This window comes from Protopterus annectens, chromosome 1.part0 (genome assembly GCF_019279795.1).
Source record: "Protopterus annectens isolate FY-2018-M chromosome 1.part0, PAN1.0, whole genome shotgun sequence".
Lineage (NCBI taxonomy): Eukaryota > Metazoa > Chordata > Ceratodontiformes > Protopteridae > Protopterus > Protopterus annectens.
Window position 1 is genome coordinate 1289042909 of NC_056725.1, and position 15650 is coordinate 1289058558.

At 40.1% G+C, this 15650-nt stretch overlaps 1 protein-coding gene across 2 annotated transcripts in view; it reads left to right on the forward strand.

The window, feature by feature from the left end:
- LOC122797624 (class I histocompatibility antigen, F10 alpha chain-like) overlaps window positions 1–15650 on the forward strand; it is a 609100-nt gene that overhangs the window by 305439 nt on the left and 288011 nt on the right. For both annotated transcript variants that reach the window (XM_044066180.1, XM_044066172.1), the window contains exon 3: window positions 14772–15047. In XM_044066180.1, the coding sequence (XP_043922115.1) occupies window positions 14772–15047 (276 nt within the window). The remainder of the gene's footprint in view (window positions 1–14771; window positions 15048–15650) is intronic.

Genomic DNA, 15650 nt, shown 5'->3' on the forward strand with positions numbered 1-15650 from the left:
TACACTGTTTTCTTTATTGTCACTTTGATTCACACAGGTATGAACCCAGCAAAATTATGTTTCTTCAGGCTCAATGTGCATACAAAACGTAGACTACATTTAACATGACAATAATATACAATAATATACAAAATTCTGTAGACACAGATGACAAACACAACAATAATAAATACTTGCATAATTGCACTGATTTAACAGATTGTCAATCATTACTAGGTTATTATCTTATTTTCACTGGAAAAAATGCACTTAAGTGATTGATTTAAGGCCAACATTTATATTGCACAGTAAGACAGTTCAGTTTGATTACTGCTGACTTTGCTGTCTCGGTGCAGGTTAGCCCTTGTTACATATTGCACTATAGAGATTTTTCAGTATTGTTGGATTACTGCCTTAATGTCTACTGTAAAGGGTACTGCTCCTAGAGTTCAGTAACCGGCTAGTGGAAAGAACCTATTTCTGAATCTCGTGGTTTTGCAGCGTATGCATTGAAACCACCTTCCTGATGTTAAATGTGAGAACAGCTTGTAAGCAGGATGAGTGCTATCCCTGGTTATTTTTCTTGCCCTGCAACTGGCTGCTGGCTAGTGGGGGCTGGTTCTTTTGTGCTTTTTTTAAAAAAAAAAGTTGTCTAAGGTTGTATCTTCTGGTATTTAAGCCCTAACTTCTAGAGGATTTCTGTCTATACACACACTGAGCAGAGTGGAGGAGGGGCATTAACTACAACTCTGATCTGAGATATATAAGTATCCTGTTTTTTGGCTTATTTATACTGATTATTGTTTCTAGCAATTTATATATATAGCACTTTTCATTGCCTTCTGCATTGTTTTTAGTGCATTTTATTGCTATTAACTAATCTGCATGGGTAACTGATTTGTTTGCAGTTAAAAGCATTCTGTAGAGTCTCTAGCTCCTTTATCTGTTTAAAAACTTTCATTTTGTGGCTCTCTGTAGTGTTACTGTCTAAAGAGTGTAGGCTAATAGCTTTAGTATTGGTCCCCACCCTCCCTCCCTGTTGGTGTCTTGTTATTATACTTGGTGGCTTTGCAGTTGCCCACCCCTACTGTAAATTTTATCTGGGACACTCTTCCCAGTCTAGTGTCATTAGCTCATTCTACCTAATACAGAGAGAACATCTGAGAAGGCCTTCTGTTTTTCCTTTCTCCCTTTCAAAAAAAAAAAATGCCTGAATCTCCTTGTGTTCTGACTGTGCTTCTCAAACATTTTGGAAATATAGAGTATATTTTAGAGCATTTATTATAACTGTAATTGCCTTAATATTGCTACAACTCAAGTGCTCTAGGTTGCCCTGCATCTGAATTGTTTGTGTGTTTTTGCTGCTTTTCTCTCTCTATAGACTTCTCTGTATATGTAGACTAGCTACTTATTCTGCTGTATTACTGCCTCTTAAATCATTTTTCAGTTGTGCACTTGCCTTGCTTCATATAAAAAGTTTTAAATTGCTAATTTTGTAGAGTTTTAATTGCATTTACTGTTTAGGACTACACACTCAAGTGTGTTATACTTTTCTGTGTTTATTTACTGTATTATTGCATTGTTTAGCCTGTTTTAACAAAAACAAAAAAAAAACTATCTTGTTTGCTCATTTCCCACCTTTCCTAGCCAGTCCATATCCCAGGCTTTGCTTGTCTCAGGACTTTTTCTGTGTTCAGAGCTATCCAGACCTTGCTGTGATAGAGGGAAGTCCTACTGCTTACCAGTGGGAGTGGTGAGCATTGTACTGCCTCTCTAACGCTAGAGGAGTGGTTTCCAGCTCTGAAATTGTAATTTTTTTAGCCTTTTTGGGCTGATTTCTATCCCTTTCAACTTTCTGGCTTAAAAACGCATGTGTTTGCACATTTTTTGCATTGTGCAGCACTGCGAGGCTACAGTTAAACTATTGCTCTAGAACCTGCTGGAAAGCACTAGGAAGCCTGAAACAGATACAAGCACTCAACTCTTCTTGTCAATAAGGAGAAATTAATTGTTGGCACTAAACAGCCTATAATTGCAAAGTACCTTGCAATGGTAAGGGAAAACAACTCTTATACTTTACAAAAAAGCACTTAAACAGGCATGTCCAAGGGTCAGCTTTCGGTGATTTCTCCTGTCCACCTGGTGAATCTGGGCATACTGGGGCAATGCGGCAACTGCCTCATGTACACAATCCTCTCCTCCTACCACCTGTGAGAGATGCATTTACATAGCCAAACTGGAAGCAAAGCTCTCTCCGGCCAAGATTGTGCTAGACAGTCAAGAGGAGAAGGTTAACACTTGCACTACACCTCAAGCAACGCATAGCCCTTCAAAACCCACACCATCAACACCCACACATAGCAACACTAAACCCACATATGTGGAGGCCCTTAACATTAACCTGCCCAAGCAACAAGGACCTCCGAAGCTGAAACGCAAACACCAGTCACAACCAAAGTGACACATAGCTCGCAACACCAGTGTGCCACCCAACACTTTAGTCATAGGTGACTCTATAGTCAGGCACACTGATGTCCCACTCACCAGGCTGAACAAGGAGAAAATTACAGTCAGCTGCCTGTCGGGTGCCAAGATCCACCACGTAACACATGCACTCAAGTTACTCCACAACAAGTACAAGTACGACTCTGTCATTGTCCATGCTGGAGTGAATGACTTGAGATGTACCTCCCTGGACTACATGAAAAGAGACATGGAGGAGCTATCGGATCATGTGGCCCAGGCAGGTATGACCCTGAGTAGCATCCTGCCTTCACCCAGAATGATACCACAGTTTAAGGACAAAATGATTGACTTCAATTGGCTAAGCTTCTGGTGTCATTCAAAGGGGATCCAGTATCTGCCTGGGAAGACATGATCAACAAACCACGATGCTTTGCCAGAGATGGTCTGCACCTGTCACCCCTGGGATTCAGGTTTCTGGCTAAAGCTCTTGCCACCCCTGTAGTGCCTTTTTTAGGCAAGGTTCAAAGGATAAAAACCACCACTGTAACAGATACAAGCATTCAAAATCTGAAGGTAATGCTACTCAATGCTAAAAGTCTAAACCTCAAAATGCACCCTCTCAAGGCACTCATAAAAATGGAGAACATCGATATCTGTGCAGTAACTGAGACCTGGTTCAAGGCTCCAGAGAGCACCTCTGCAATACCAGGCTATAACTCTTACCACACTTTTCGGCCACAAAACCAAGACCAAAACACTAAAGGTGGAGGAGTGTCCATTTTCACCAAGGATATTCACACCTCCAGGCTAGTTGCCCAACACAATGCATCTGAAATTCTCCAGGTGCAGCTAACACTAGGTAAGACTGCAATCCAAATTGTAGCTTGCTACAGATCCCCCACCATGCCCCAAGATTCTCACTACACCTTTCTAAACATACTGGAAAATATTAAGATACAACCAAACGCCCTAATATTGGGCGATTTCAACTACCCTGCCATTAACAGGGAAAACTACTTGGGTACCAACTCCTTTTCCCAAAGGTTCTTGGAATTCATAAATTCCAACACCCTGGATCAACTAATCCATTGTCCCACCAGGGGCTCCAGTATCCTAGACCTGGTCATTACCAACATGGGAGATAGATGCTCCGCACCAGTGGTCACCGCCTCATTGGTCAGGTCTGACCATAAGCAAATCACCCTAGTCATCCACATCCCACCCCCACCCCCCCAGTAAGGAAACCTCCTTAAAAAACTTCTCCAAAGCCAACTTCATGCTACTGAAGTCAGAAGTGACAAACTTCATGACACCCATGCAGACCGGATCTGAAAGTTCGACTGCAGAATCCTACACTAAGGCACTGTATGAGCACATCCACTCATGCATGAATCGTGCCATCCCAAATAGAACTAAGATGCTCTTCTCCAAAAAAGGAAACCAAACTGGTGGTCCCCTGCTATAAACAAACTATACAACAGAAGGTAGAAATTGTTGCAGAAAAGAGGAAAATCCCAGGATGCAAAAAACTCCCTCACCAGCATCAGTAAGAAGCTGAGATCCCTCATAAAATCCTCAAAAGCTAGTTATGAAAATAAAATTGCCAAAGATTCCAAAGGCAACCACAAGGCATTCTATAGTTATGTCAAGAATCTAAATGGCAATGCCCAGATCTTCTCTGAGCTACAACTGAATGGCATTAAATATACTGATCCCAAGGATATTGCCAGTATCCTGGCAGATCGATTTAGTGCCAGCTTCACCCCCCCTCTCACCCCCTAAAGTGCCCATCTCAATACCAAAAGATTGCCAAATTCCAGTAATCATGGCCACACATGTAGAAACCGCACTCTCTAAAGCTAAGAATACAGCATCCATGGGACCAGATGACATCCCAGGCTGTGTACTACATGAACTACAAAATGAACTGGCATCTCACCTAAGTGTCATGTTTAATCATAGCCTCACCTCAGGCTTCATGCCCACTGAGTGGCGCACAGCTACAGTTATCCCACTCCACAAGAGGGGATCCACCTTGGATCCCAGGAACTACCGTCCCATCAGTCTGTCAAGCCTGATTTGCAAGGGCATGGAATGCATTATCATGGAACTTATAAACAAAGACATTGGCAACCTTCAAACACTGGACCCCACCCAGTTTGGGTTTGTGAAGGGCTGATCTTGTCTCCTGAATGTGACTGACTTCTTCGAATCAGTCTCTAGAGCTGTGGACAAGGGTAAGGTGGTCCACACAGCCTATCTGGACCTCGCCAAGGCTTTCGACACCATCCCCCACTCTGGAATCGTAGATAAACATACTAAGCTGGGCATAAATCCCTACGTCACTCGATGTGTTGCCAACTGGCTTACTGACAGAACCCAGACTGTAAAAGTAGCTGACTCCAAATCCAGCTCCAGACAAGTGGAGTACCTCAGGGTTCAGTCCTGGGACCACTTTTGTTTGGCATCTACTTCTCTGAACTACAGGCCAACACTAAGGGACTCTGGCTAACAAAGTTTGCAGATGACTGCAAACTGGGAGCCATTATTGAATCCTCAAATGATGTGGATATTCTACAAAAGGGCTTTACAGAAACAGATCCTGGTGCCAGAGCCATGGGCTCAAGCTTAATGCCAAGAAGTGTATAGTTATTCCCTTTGGAAAAAAACATGTACCCATGAATTAGCACATAGGTGGCAGTACACTAAACATCAAAAGTGTGATGAGGGACACAGGTGGACAGTGGTCTCACTTTCAATAACCACATCGCCACAACAGTCAGGAAATCCTTCTATGTGGCATACCTCATCACTAAGGGCTTTTCATCCAGAAAAAAGGAGGTCATTGTCTCACTGTACTCATCCCTCATTAGACCCATTATAGAGTACAATGCCCCATTTGGTATGTACCTCACAAGACATCTGCAACAGCTGGAAAGGCCACAGAAATACCTCACTAAAAGAATCACAGGCCTAAAGCAGATGTCATATGCTGACCGTCTAAAAAGCTCCAGCTATACTCTGTGGCATATCATCTACTCAGAGGCGATCTCTGCTTAACATACAAGGCCATGTCAAACCCTGAGCTGTTGGACATGCTCCACTTAAAGAAATCCCAATCCCTCAGAGCCACATGGTCCAGGGATCTAAACCTTGTCATCACAATGAACAAAACATGCTGGAGGGATAGGTTCCCTGACCCAGAGACTCCCCAGACTCTGGAATAGACTGCCCATACATGTCAAGCAGAGCACCTCCTTGGCCCTCTTCAAAAGGAACCTTGATGATTGGATGGGAGATAGGAAATTCACCCCAGGAATCATGTCAGTCACCCGGATAGACAGGGATCCAGAGAAGTAAATATTGTGGGAAGAAATATCCAGGGAATTGTTATGGCTAGGCTTGTATAGGTCCTAGGGCTGATAGCCTAGTACCAACCTATGAACCTGCTGAGACATCTGGACATGTGCAGGTCTTGTATGGATGGGAGGGAGTTCCTGATAATTGTCTCAGCTGCTTTCACTACCTTCTGGAGGGACTGGTGCTTGGAAGCAGAGCAGCTTCCATACCATACTGTAAAGCTGGTTGTCATTATACTTTCGATGGTGCCCCTATAGAAGGCTGTGAGAGCCGTTGGTGATAGGTTTGCTCTCCTCAAGCTTCGCAAGAAGTGAAGCAATTGGTTCACCTTCTTAATGATGTCATTTGTGTTGGCTGACCATGTCAGGTCTTCTGCAATGTGCACCCCCAGAAATGTTGTGCTTTTTACTCTCTCAACTGTTTCTTCATTGATTATGAGTGTAGAGTCCTCTATGTTGCTCTTCCTGTAGTCCACAATTTTTTCTTTCATCTTGTTGACATTTAGTGCAAGATTATTGTTAGAACACCAACTTATGAACTGATTCACCTTCTCTCTGTAGGCTGTCATGTCATCATTCCTGATGAGGCCCACAACTGTCGTGTCATCTGCAAATTTGATGATATGGTTTGAGCTGTGCTTGGCAGTACAGTCGTGGGTTAGTATGGTGAAAAGCAGGGGACTTAGGACACATCCTTTTGGGACTCCCGTGTTCAGGGTGATGCTCTCTGATGTATTCTTACCTATGCACACTTTCTGGGGTCTATGCATACTTTCTGGGGTCTGTCTATAAGAAAGTGCAGATTCCAGTTGCATAGTCGAGTGATGATGCCCAGTTGAGCCAGCTTTCTGATCAGATTTTGTGGGATGATTGTATTGATAGCTGAACTGAAGTTGATGAATAGTAGCCACACATTGTTCTCCAGGTGATCCAGCTATAAGTGGAGTGCCAAAAAATAGGATCTCCTGTGAAGTGATTGGGTCTGTTTGCAAACTGGAGTAGATTGAAGTCTGCAGGTAGTTTGGCTGTTATTACATCTTTGACCAGTCTCTCAAAGCATTTCATCACAGTGGAGGTGAGAGCTATGGGACGGATGGTCATTTAGGCTAGTAGGTGGTGACTTCTTTGGAAGTGGTATAATGTTTGTGTACTTGAAACATTTGATCACAATGGCTTGACTCAGTGAGTTGTTGAAGATGTCTGTGAGTACATTTGTTAGTTGGTCTGCACAGTCTCTGAGCACTCTTCCAAGAACGTTATCAGATCCTGCTGCTTTCCTGGGGTTAACTCTTCATAGGGTCCTTCTGACATCAGCAGGGTTCAGGCTGAGCTCTTCCTCTCTCTGGTTGTTGATGATTTTCTCTGCTGCTGTCTTGTTCCCTTCCTCAAACCTACTGAAGTAGATGTTGAGCTTGTTTAGGAATTCTGTATCATCATCACACTGTGAAAATTGGGACCTATAATCTGTTATAGACTGAATGCCCTGCACAGATGCCTGGGGTCCTTTTGTTCAGAGAAGTGGCTTATGATCTTTTGACCATATTTCCATTTGCCTTCCCTCATCCCTTTGTTTAATTGAGATCCAGCAATCTGAGAGCCTCTTTATCACCAGATTTGAATGCCACATTCCTTGCATTCAAGAGCTCATACACTTCACTTGTTTGCCAGGGTTTCTGGTTGGCTCTTTTGATGATGCTTTTGGTGACTGTCACATCGTCAACACATTTTGAGATGTAAACCATCACTGATTCAGTGTATTCCTCCAGCTTGATGTGTTGGCTTACCATGGCTGCCTCCTTGAAGATGTAACAGTCCATACTCTCAAAACAGTCTTGTAGTGCTGAGACTGTTTCCTCCGGCCATATTTTATTTTATTTTATTTTATTTTACATTTCTTGACCGGGCTAGTCTAGCTGGATATATGTCTATTTTCAGTAGAGGCCCGGGGAGAAAAGCTCCACACATTTCAAATAAAGTTCACATCTACAGAAATACATATTTAGAATGCTAATACATTTTCTGTAAAGAAAAGAGAAATCATATTCTCACTTGCTTCACTGATGGTTACCCCCTGGTCAGCAGTGGTCTGTATGATGGTAGCAGTATAATGGCAAGGTGATCTGAGTTGTCCAAATGGGGGTGAGGTGCTGCCTTAAGTACTAGCTTAATATTTGTACAAACCTTGTCCAGTGTATTCTCCCCTCTGGTTGCAAAGTCTACATAGTGGAAGTATTGAGGTAGGACTGTTTTCAGGTTTGCCTGATTGAAGTCACCTGCTATTATATGTACTCCATCAGGATTTTGATTTTGCAAATCATTTATAGACTGATACAGTTCAGCTAGTGCTTTGTTTGTGTTGGGACTGGGAGGTATGTATACTGCTGTGATACTGATGACACTGTTAAATTCCCATGGTAGGTAGAAGGGTCGCATTTTAGTCACATAAACTTTAGGTCCTCAGAGCAGTGTGTTTTTACCACCTCACAGCTGGTGCACCAGTTGTTATTTATGTAGATGCAGATACCACCTCCTTTGCCTTCCCACAGAGAGACTGTATTCTATCTGCACAAAATAATGATAGTCCCTCCACATGAGCTGCACTGCCATTTATGCTAGAGCGCAGCCAAGTGTCAGTGAAGATAAATACACAAGAGTTTCTCACCTTGCTCTGGTTAGTTAGTTCTAGCCTTATGTAGTCCATTTTGTTTTCCAGGGAGCGAACATTAGCCAGTGGAATGTATGGTAGTGCAGGCCTGAAGGGGTTAACTTTTAATTATGTAATGATTCCAGCCCTGGATCCTCATTTACAAGTTCTTTTACACCTCTTTCTTTTCCTTCTCCTTCCCTGAGTAATAAACACTGATTCCACCTTATCTGAGCAGTTTGGATAAACACTTCATAATCATGGTTTAGATTAAAATGGGTTATATGAAGCTGGATTTGATGGGACTTTACAATCTTTCATATAGGATGTTGGCGCTTCTCCTTTTAAAATACCATTAAACACAAACTTTCAGATATTTATCATTTTCTTCTATCCTAGCTTCCACAGGAATACCATGTATTGCTGGGACATTTCAGTAGATTGGTTATGCATCACCTTTTTTATCTCATCTCCTCATATCATAACTGTTAATAATTAAACCTCATCTACCTCTAATCTTGAAATATTTAATTCTTCCATAAACATTTCTGTTTGTACTTTTTCTTGATGTTCACATTTCTCTGCTTTATATAGGTTTTCATAAAATTTCCAAAATATTTCCAATACCTCTACAGGATCTCTGTTTAATTTCATTGCTATAGGCTCCCTAAGCTTGGCAACAATCCAATTTACTTTCTGTTGCCTGAGCCATTGTGCTAAAAGCTTTTTTGCTCTGGTATTATTATAAAAAAAATGTGCTTAATAGCAATCATTTTAAATCCATTCATATTATCCAGATTCTCCCTTGTTTTCTCTTTAGCACTCTGCATTTGTGCCTCTTCTTGTTCTGAGAGAATCCCGCAATATTTTAACCTTTGTCAGACTCTTCAAATAATTCTTGTTACTTCTTAAAAGTATCTTTTTTGTTTTATTTCTACCCTATTTTTAAACTCCACTTTCATTTTACACCACTCCCTTACTATATATTTCTGAAGAAATTTCTATCTTCCTTAATAACTTCCAAAATGGTTTCCACTACACATTCCTTAAATTCCTCTCTTTTTAACAGATGGGGGAAGCACCAGTATCTCATTTTAATTTCATTACCCTGCATTTTTATTTTAGCTATTATTGGTGCATGATCTGAAATAGTTATTGGTTGCATATCAACACTTTCAATTAAATGCACCTGTTCCTGTATAATATAATTTCTGTCTAGCCTAGCTTGGTTGTTGTACCTTGGGCAGTAATATGTAAGTTCTCTCCAAGCTCCTACTACTGAATTCACATCACCCTTGACAAATATTTTCATAAATGTCTTAAAAAAATCAATCATCTTTTGTTATATTTTCACTTCTAGCCCCCTGTACATATCCTAACTGATGCAAATCAAATTCCACCCCTACCTATAAGTAATGTTCCCTGCAGAAAGGTGATTATTTCTCCCAGAATTTTCTTAAGATCTATTGTAGCAGTTTTAGGTAGAATATAAATACATGCCATTTTAATCCTCCTCCCTTGCCAGTAGCCCCTTACTACTACAAATCTACCATTATTATCTTGTTTTCCTCTTCTATCACTATTGGAGCTCCTCTAGTAATTAATATAAGTACTCCCCTTTTCCTTGGGCCAAGAGATATTCCACTGAATAACCATCCAGAAATACTTTCTTTTTTTCAAATTCACATGCTCAGTTCTTTCCAAATGTGTCTCCTGTAGCATAGCTATTTGCACTATATGTTTCTTAATATAGTTCACTATGCTTTATTTTTTTATATACCTGTGAGACCATCTATATTCAAAGATAATCTGGAAAGTGTTGCCATTTTGATAAGAAGTTGTGTATAACAGCTTTTTTTAATGTGTTGTTTCACCTTTTTTGTTAGATACATACACAAATGTTTGTCAGGTTGATCTTTTATACAGTTGATTCTTGTCATATCCATTTCAACCACATCTTACATAACTGTTTGTTTTAATGAAAACCCTCAAACCAAAAAAACAGACACACACCCACAAACACCCTCATAAGCTATTAATTTAATAAACAGATACACAGAACTATGTACACCATCAAATAATGAAGTTTAACCCTCCTAATAGGAACAATTGTCCCGGATTTACAGATACACTCACAGGCTTTCATTTATAATGAAAGTTATCCATGCTAAGACATTTGGTACAGCCTGTGCTTCTACTTATACTAAGTGCTGTCTGTTTTTGTCTTATTTGTATTACTCTACCAGATGTAGAAAAGTTGAATGCTTTCAGAAAACATTATATTTTAGCCATTGAAAGAAAAAGGGTATTTTATTTTTATTTTTATTCAAATAATCCAACGCACAGAACAGCACTGATGTAGCCAGGCAGTATTCAAACCATAAAACTTTTATTACATAAAATAAAAAATGGTAAGCACTTTTGCTGTGAGCTTCTTCAGACCAGTAAAAGCATCTTAATCAAACTAAGACATTTAAATATAATTAGTCAACCAATAGAATTCAGAGAATCAGTTTCAAATTAGTCAACCAATAGAATTCAGAGAATCAGTTTCGAATGAAAGTCCAGAATTTAAAGGCATATACTGTCCTTACATAAACTTGCCTTTGCCATTGTAGCTTGTAGGTTTTAGGTATGCCCTCTCCTTGAGGCCTCTAGCACTGTCTGCTCTCAGTCTGAGTATCCACTTGACCTCTCTACCTTCTGTCATGTTTCTAATGTCACCTTCTCGTAGGCTAGGTACATTAATATCTATCACCATAAACTTAAATGTATGATCATTTCCTTGCAATAAGGTATGCTTGGATAGGGCACTGTTACTAGAACATATTCTAGAACTATATAGGTGTTCCCTTATTCTATCTTTCAGTGCTCTATCCATTTTTCCTACATAGAATGAGTGACAAAGAATATACTTAGCTAAATAAACCACATGGGGTGTTTCACAGGAGGCAGAGATGTTGAAATTAAAATTCTGGTCAGTGTCTAGATGGTTCAAACTCCCACTTCTATTAATAAAACAGCAGAACTGGCATTTACCACATGGATAAGTGTAGGGTGTAACCTCTAATGATCGATCCGACTTGTTTGTTGGGTAGCAAAGTAACATCTTCAAGTTATGTTTATTCTTAAATCTGAACTTTGGTTCAACACCCACAATTTCTTTAACTACTGGGTCCACTGTTAAAATCCCCCAGTTTCTCCTGATAATGTCCAAAATATCATTACTGTCAGTGGTAAAGAACACAGGTACCATCATACCTCTCACTCCATTATTTGTAATGTGGGTATCATACTCTTGAGTGGGTGCATAGTAAGCTGTATAAATCTGAGAGCCCCTTCTCAATCTCATTGGTCCTATATCCTCTATCAGTAATTTTTTTCTTCAAGTCCAATAATTCAGACTGAAAGCCTTCATCTAATGCATTAAGTCTGGAAACCCTCATGCTCTGTCCTTTAATTATGTTCCTAAAAACATATTGGGGATGCATGCTATATCTATGAAGTAGGTGGTTCCTATAGCAGTGTTACTACTGCTGATTTACTTATAGCACTACACTGACAGAACATTGACTAATGTACAAGAGGCCTTGTTATCCCTGTAGCATATTCTGCAGTTTGTGTGCACATATTATGGTGTAGCCACCCCCCACCATGGCTAATCAGATGCCCGTCTTACCGTTATCCTCTTTTTTTTTCCTGTAACGGTGATCTCTCCACTCTTCCATAGCAGGATTGTAAGCTCATACCTTGTGTTATGTTACTTCACAGAATGCACTGTTCAGTATCTGTTCATACACCCATTTGCACACCCTGCAGTCCTGAGATCCATTACTTGTTGCCCTGTCTGCTATCTGTATAACTATATTGCAGTACTTACTGTTATCCATTGTATTCCTATTCCTAAACTGCTCATTGTAATACAGTCTCCCATAGTATTTTTTACTGTGCTTTTTATCATGTTAAAACCAACCTTCTAGTGCAGTAATTATGCTAATTATGTGGTTTAGTGTGATCATCTCTGACAGTTCCTGGGCTAGGAGTTGTATGTACATTATGCTTATATATGGACACTGTGAAGCTCACAGCACTACCTGTCTGTGCTGTTGATATTTCCATTGCACACTGTTACTGCCTGTTGATGTGCATTACATGGTATCCATAATGTGGCTCTATTCATTGGGCTACCATTTTACTTCTTTGTTTTAACCTGTTGAGTAGACAAGGCTTTTTTAGGTGTTGGTTGCAGAAGGGCTGCCATCTAGTGCAGCCAAAGCACCAATATTTTTCTCTGTCTGCTGTAAAGGTGTTATAGGGAGCACCTACTGGTGCAGTATGGTGGTCTCACCTATAAGACTGATACCTCATAACAGCTTCACAGGGCAAAGAATATACCACCGGAATCACCTGCTGTGGTGAGTAGTGACAGCAGTGGTGTTGTGACCTGTGGTGGCTTAACCACAACCCGATCCACAAGTGGGAGGAAGTGGTTAGAAAGATCAGCATTCTATAGTAAGAACTGTTTAGATGAATTTGCAGTGTATTTTCTGCTGTCCTTGCTGTATGTTGGTAGGAAAAATTGTTCTCATTATTATCTCTTGTATATTTTACAATATAAAGGAGATGGACTTGAATTGGGAGACTTTCCTAAGGAGAAGTAACAGGTTATCCAAGCAGCAGAGGACATTATAGTATGTAGATATCTGTGTCATGTAAACTTAAAATTAAGTTGTCATATCTGTGTGTAATAATATGTAGCATTTTGTATTTTCTCTTTTTTGTTCTATCTTTTTATAGAGTCAGCTGATGAGCAGGATATGGAACAGCAGTGGTCACAATGGCCTGCAGCAGCCAGTATACCTGCTACTGGGTCTCCAGTAGTCATTAGATTTTCCATTCTTCAATGGTATGAAGGTGACCCTGTAAAAGGTGAGCTAGATGACTCACTGGTGGACTGCATGTGTACCTCTCAGGATGGGGGAATGAGAGCTCCTTGTCCTGAGAGTTTCTGGAGAGGTCCCCATTGGTCACCTGACAGCAGGTGCAGTAGCTGGTCATATTGGTAGTGGGCCAACAGTTGGGCAGCCACACTGGGATGCTGGAGCATTGCTTTGCTCAGCTGATAGTCATATGGCCAATAACTCACCCACCACAGACAGATCCCTGTCCATGATGTCATCCATGAAGATGTCTGATGTCTGGTTGGATTGTCCTCTGGCCCAGTTAGATAGACATTCCTTAACCTGGCCTGTCCCTCATGGTGTTTCCCTTCCTTGCACGTTATTTCCCATACCCTGTTTGTAATCCACTCCTCTGCATCACCACTTGTGCAACCTCTGTCAGTTTGCCTCTCTCTCCATTGTTGTCTCCTCTAGTGTCCATACCTTCTCTACCTCTGTGTTTTATGTTTGTCTACTCCCTGCTACCCTCTCTATTCCTTGTTTTCTTTCTTCCTTAATTTCTTTCCTCCTTCCCACATCTCTTGATGTCATTTCCTTTTACTCTTTTCTGTACAAAATGAAAAAAAAGGCCATATGTCTCCCACCCAAAAATGCCCACCTTCCCCAACCTCTTCCCTTCATATTAGTCTAATGTGTTTTTTTTGTGCATAGTTGTGCCTCATTTCTGATTCCCTTTTTCCTTTCCTTCCCATTTGTATGTGTAAATGAATAGGCATTTTGCTGTGGTATTCCTCTGTGGTCTGCTTCCTCTGCTGGTGCTGTAGCTATAAGGCACTTTGCTGTGCATGTGAATAAGCTTAACATTGGGCATACCACCTCACTATGCCTCTCACTTTGATCACGTGACCACCCATAGTATGACAACTTCAGTAATGTGATTGCTGTCAGAATCAGCTGTGGTAATTTACTATGCAGCCTTTTACCTAGCATGCTGGTGCTTTGCTAGCTGTGTCTATAGTTAACCAGCATTGACTGTGTCACTCTAAAAATCTGAGCTATTTAGTGCAGTTCCACAGCATTTCAGATCTTTCTGAATACTTCTGTCCTAATTTGTTTCCTGTGACCTTGTTTTTCCAGTGCTTATCATTATGTTTTTTTTGTTTTATGTAGTTTGTATTTTTATGAGCTATAGTTTACTTCTCTGTTGAAATGGAAACCTATTTTGAATTAAATGCCAACATAAATATGAAAAAAAATGATGATACATGCTTTTACTTTTATGACCTTGCAAAATAAATATATCTATTGAAATGATACAACAGTCTCCATTTATATCTTAGTACCTTATTTCAAGAATTAGCGTACTGCTTTCTCCACTAATGGCTAATGTTTATTCTAATAGTTCTTCTTTTCTGATGACAGGAAGTCACATTTTCCAGGAAGTTGATGGCTGTGAATTGAAAGATGATGGAACACACCATGGGTTTTCATTTAATGCCCTTGATGGAGAAAGTTTTGTAAGATATAACAGACAGGAACAGCAGTGGCACTCCACTTTGAAAATAGCTGATAGAACAGCACACTGGTGGAATCTAGTGGATGGTGCAGCACAACAGTGTACTTTGTATTTGGATGACATATGTCAGAATTTTCTGACAATGATCCTCTCTTATGAAAAGCTGAATCCAGAAAAAGAATGTAAGCATTTTGCAAATATGACATAGAATCTTAAAAATAAAAGCAAGTTACTGTACTTTATTGTTCCAGATGTCACAACAACATGATAGTACTATTGTTAGCAATCTTACCTGAAAGCAAGAAAAGTAAGACTTCAAAATATGTAATATTCACAAATACTGTCCAAAGAATTATGAATGTGAATGAGAGATGTTGTAAATAGCTTGCAAAAGTATGCAGTTTTAAAAAAAACATATACTGGTTTCAGCAGTAGCCTTCCTCAGTATGGTGACAAAATTCAGATGTTCAGCAGTTAGCACTTCCTTAAGATGACATCACAATTCCTTGGGCTCACATTTAAAGACATATACTCATATTTAAATACAAGACTTAAACTAATATTCATTCACTCCAGGAGAAAATAAAGCTCCTAGTTTCACAATCCAAAAATGTTCCTTTACAGTAAGCATGTTTTCCATCCTAATTTATTTGGACCACTAAATCTAATTTTGTCAATCCGCAAAAAATGAAACTGGACATTAGGATGCTTAAGTTCATAGGTTGATACTAGGCTATCTGCCCTAGGGCATTTATAAGACTAGCCAGAGTGTGTTTGGCTTTCAC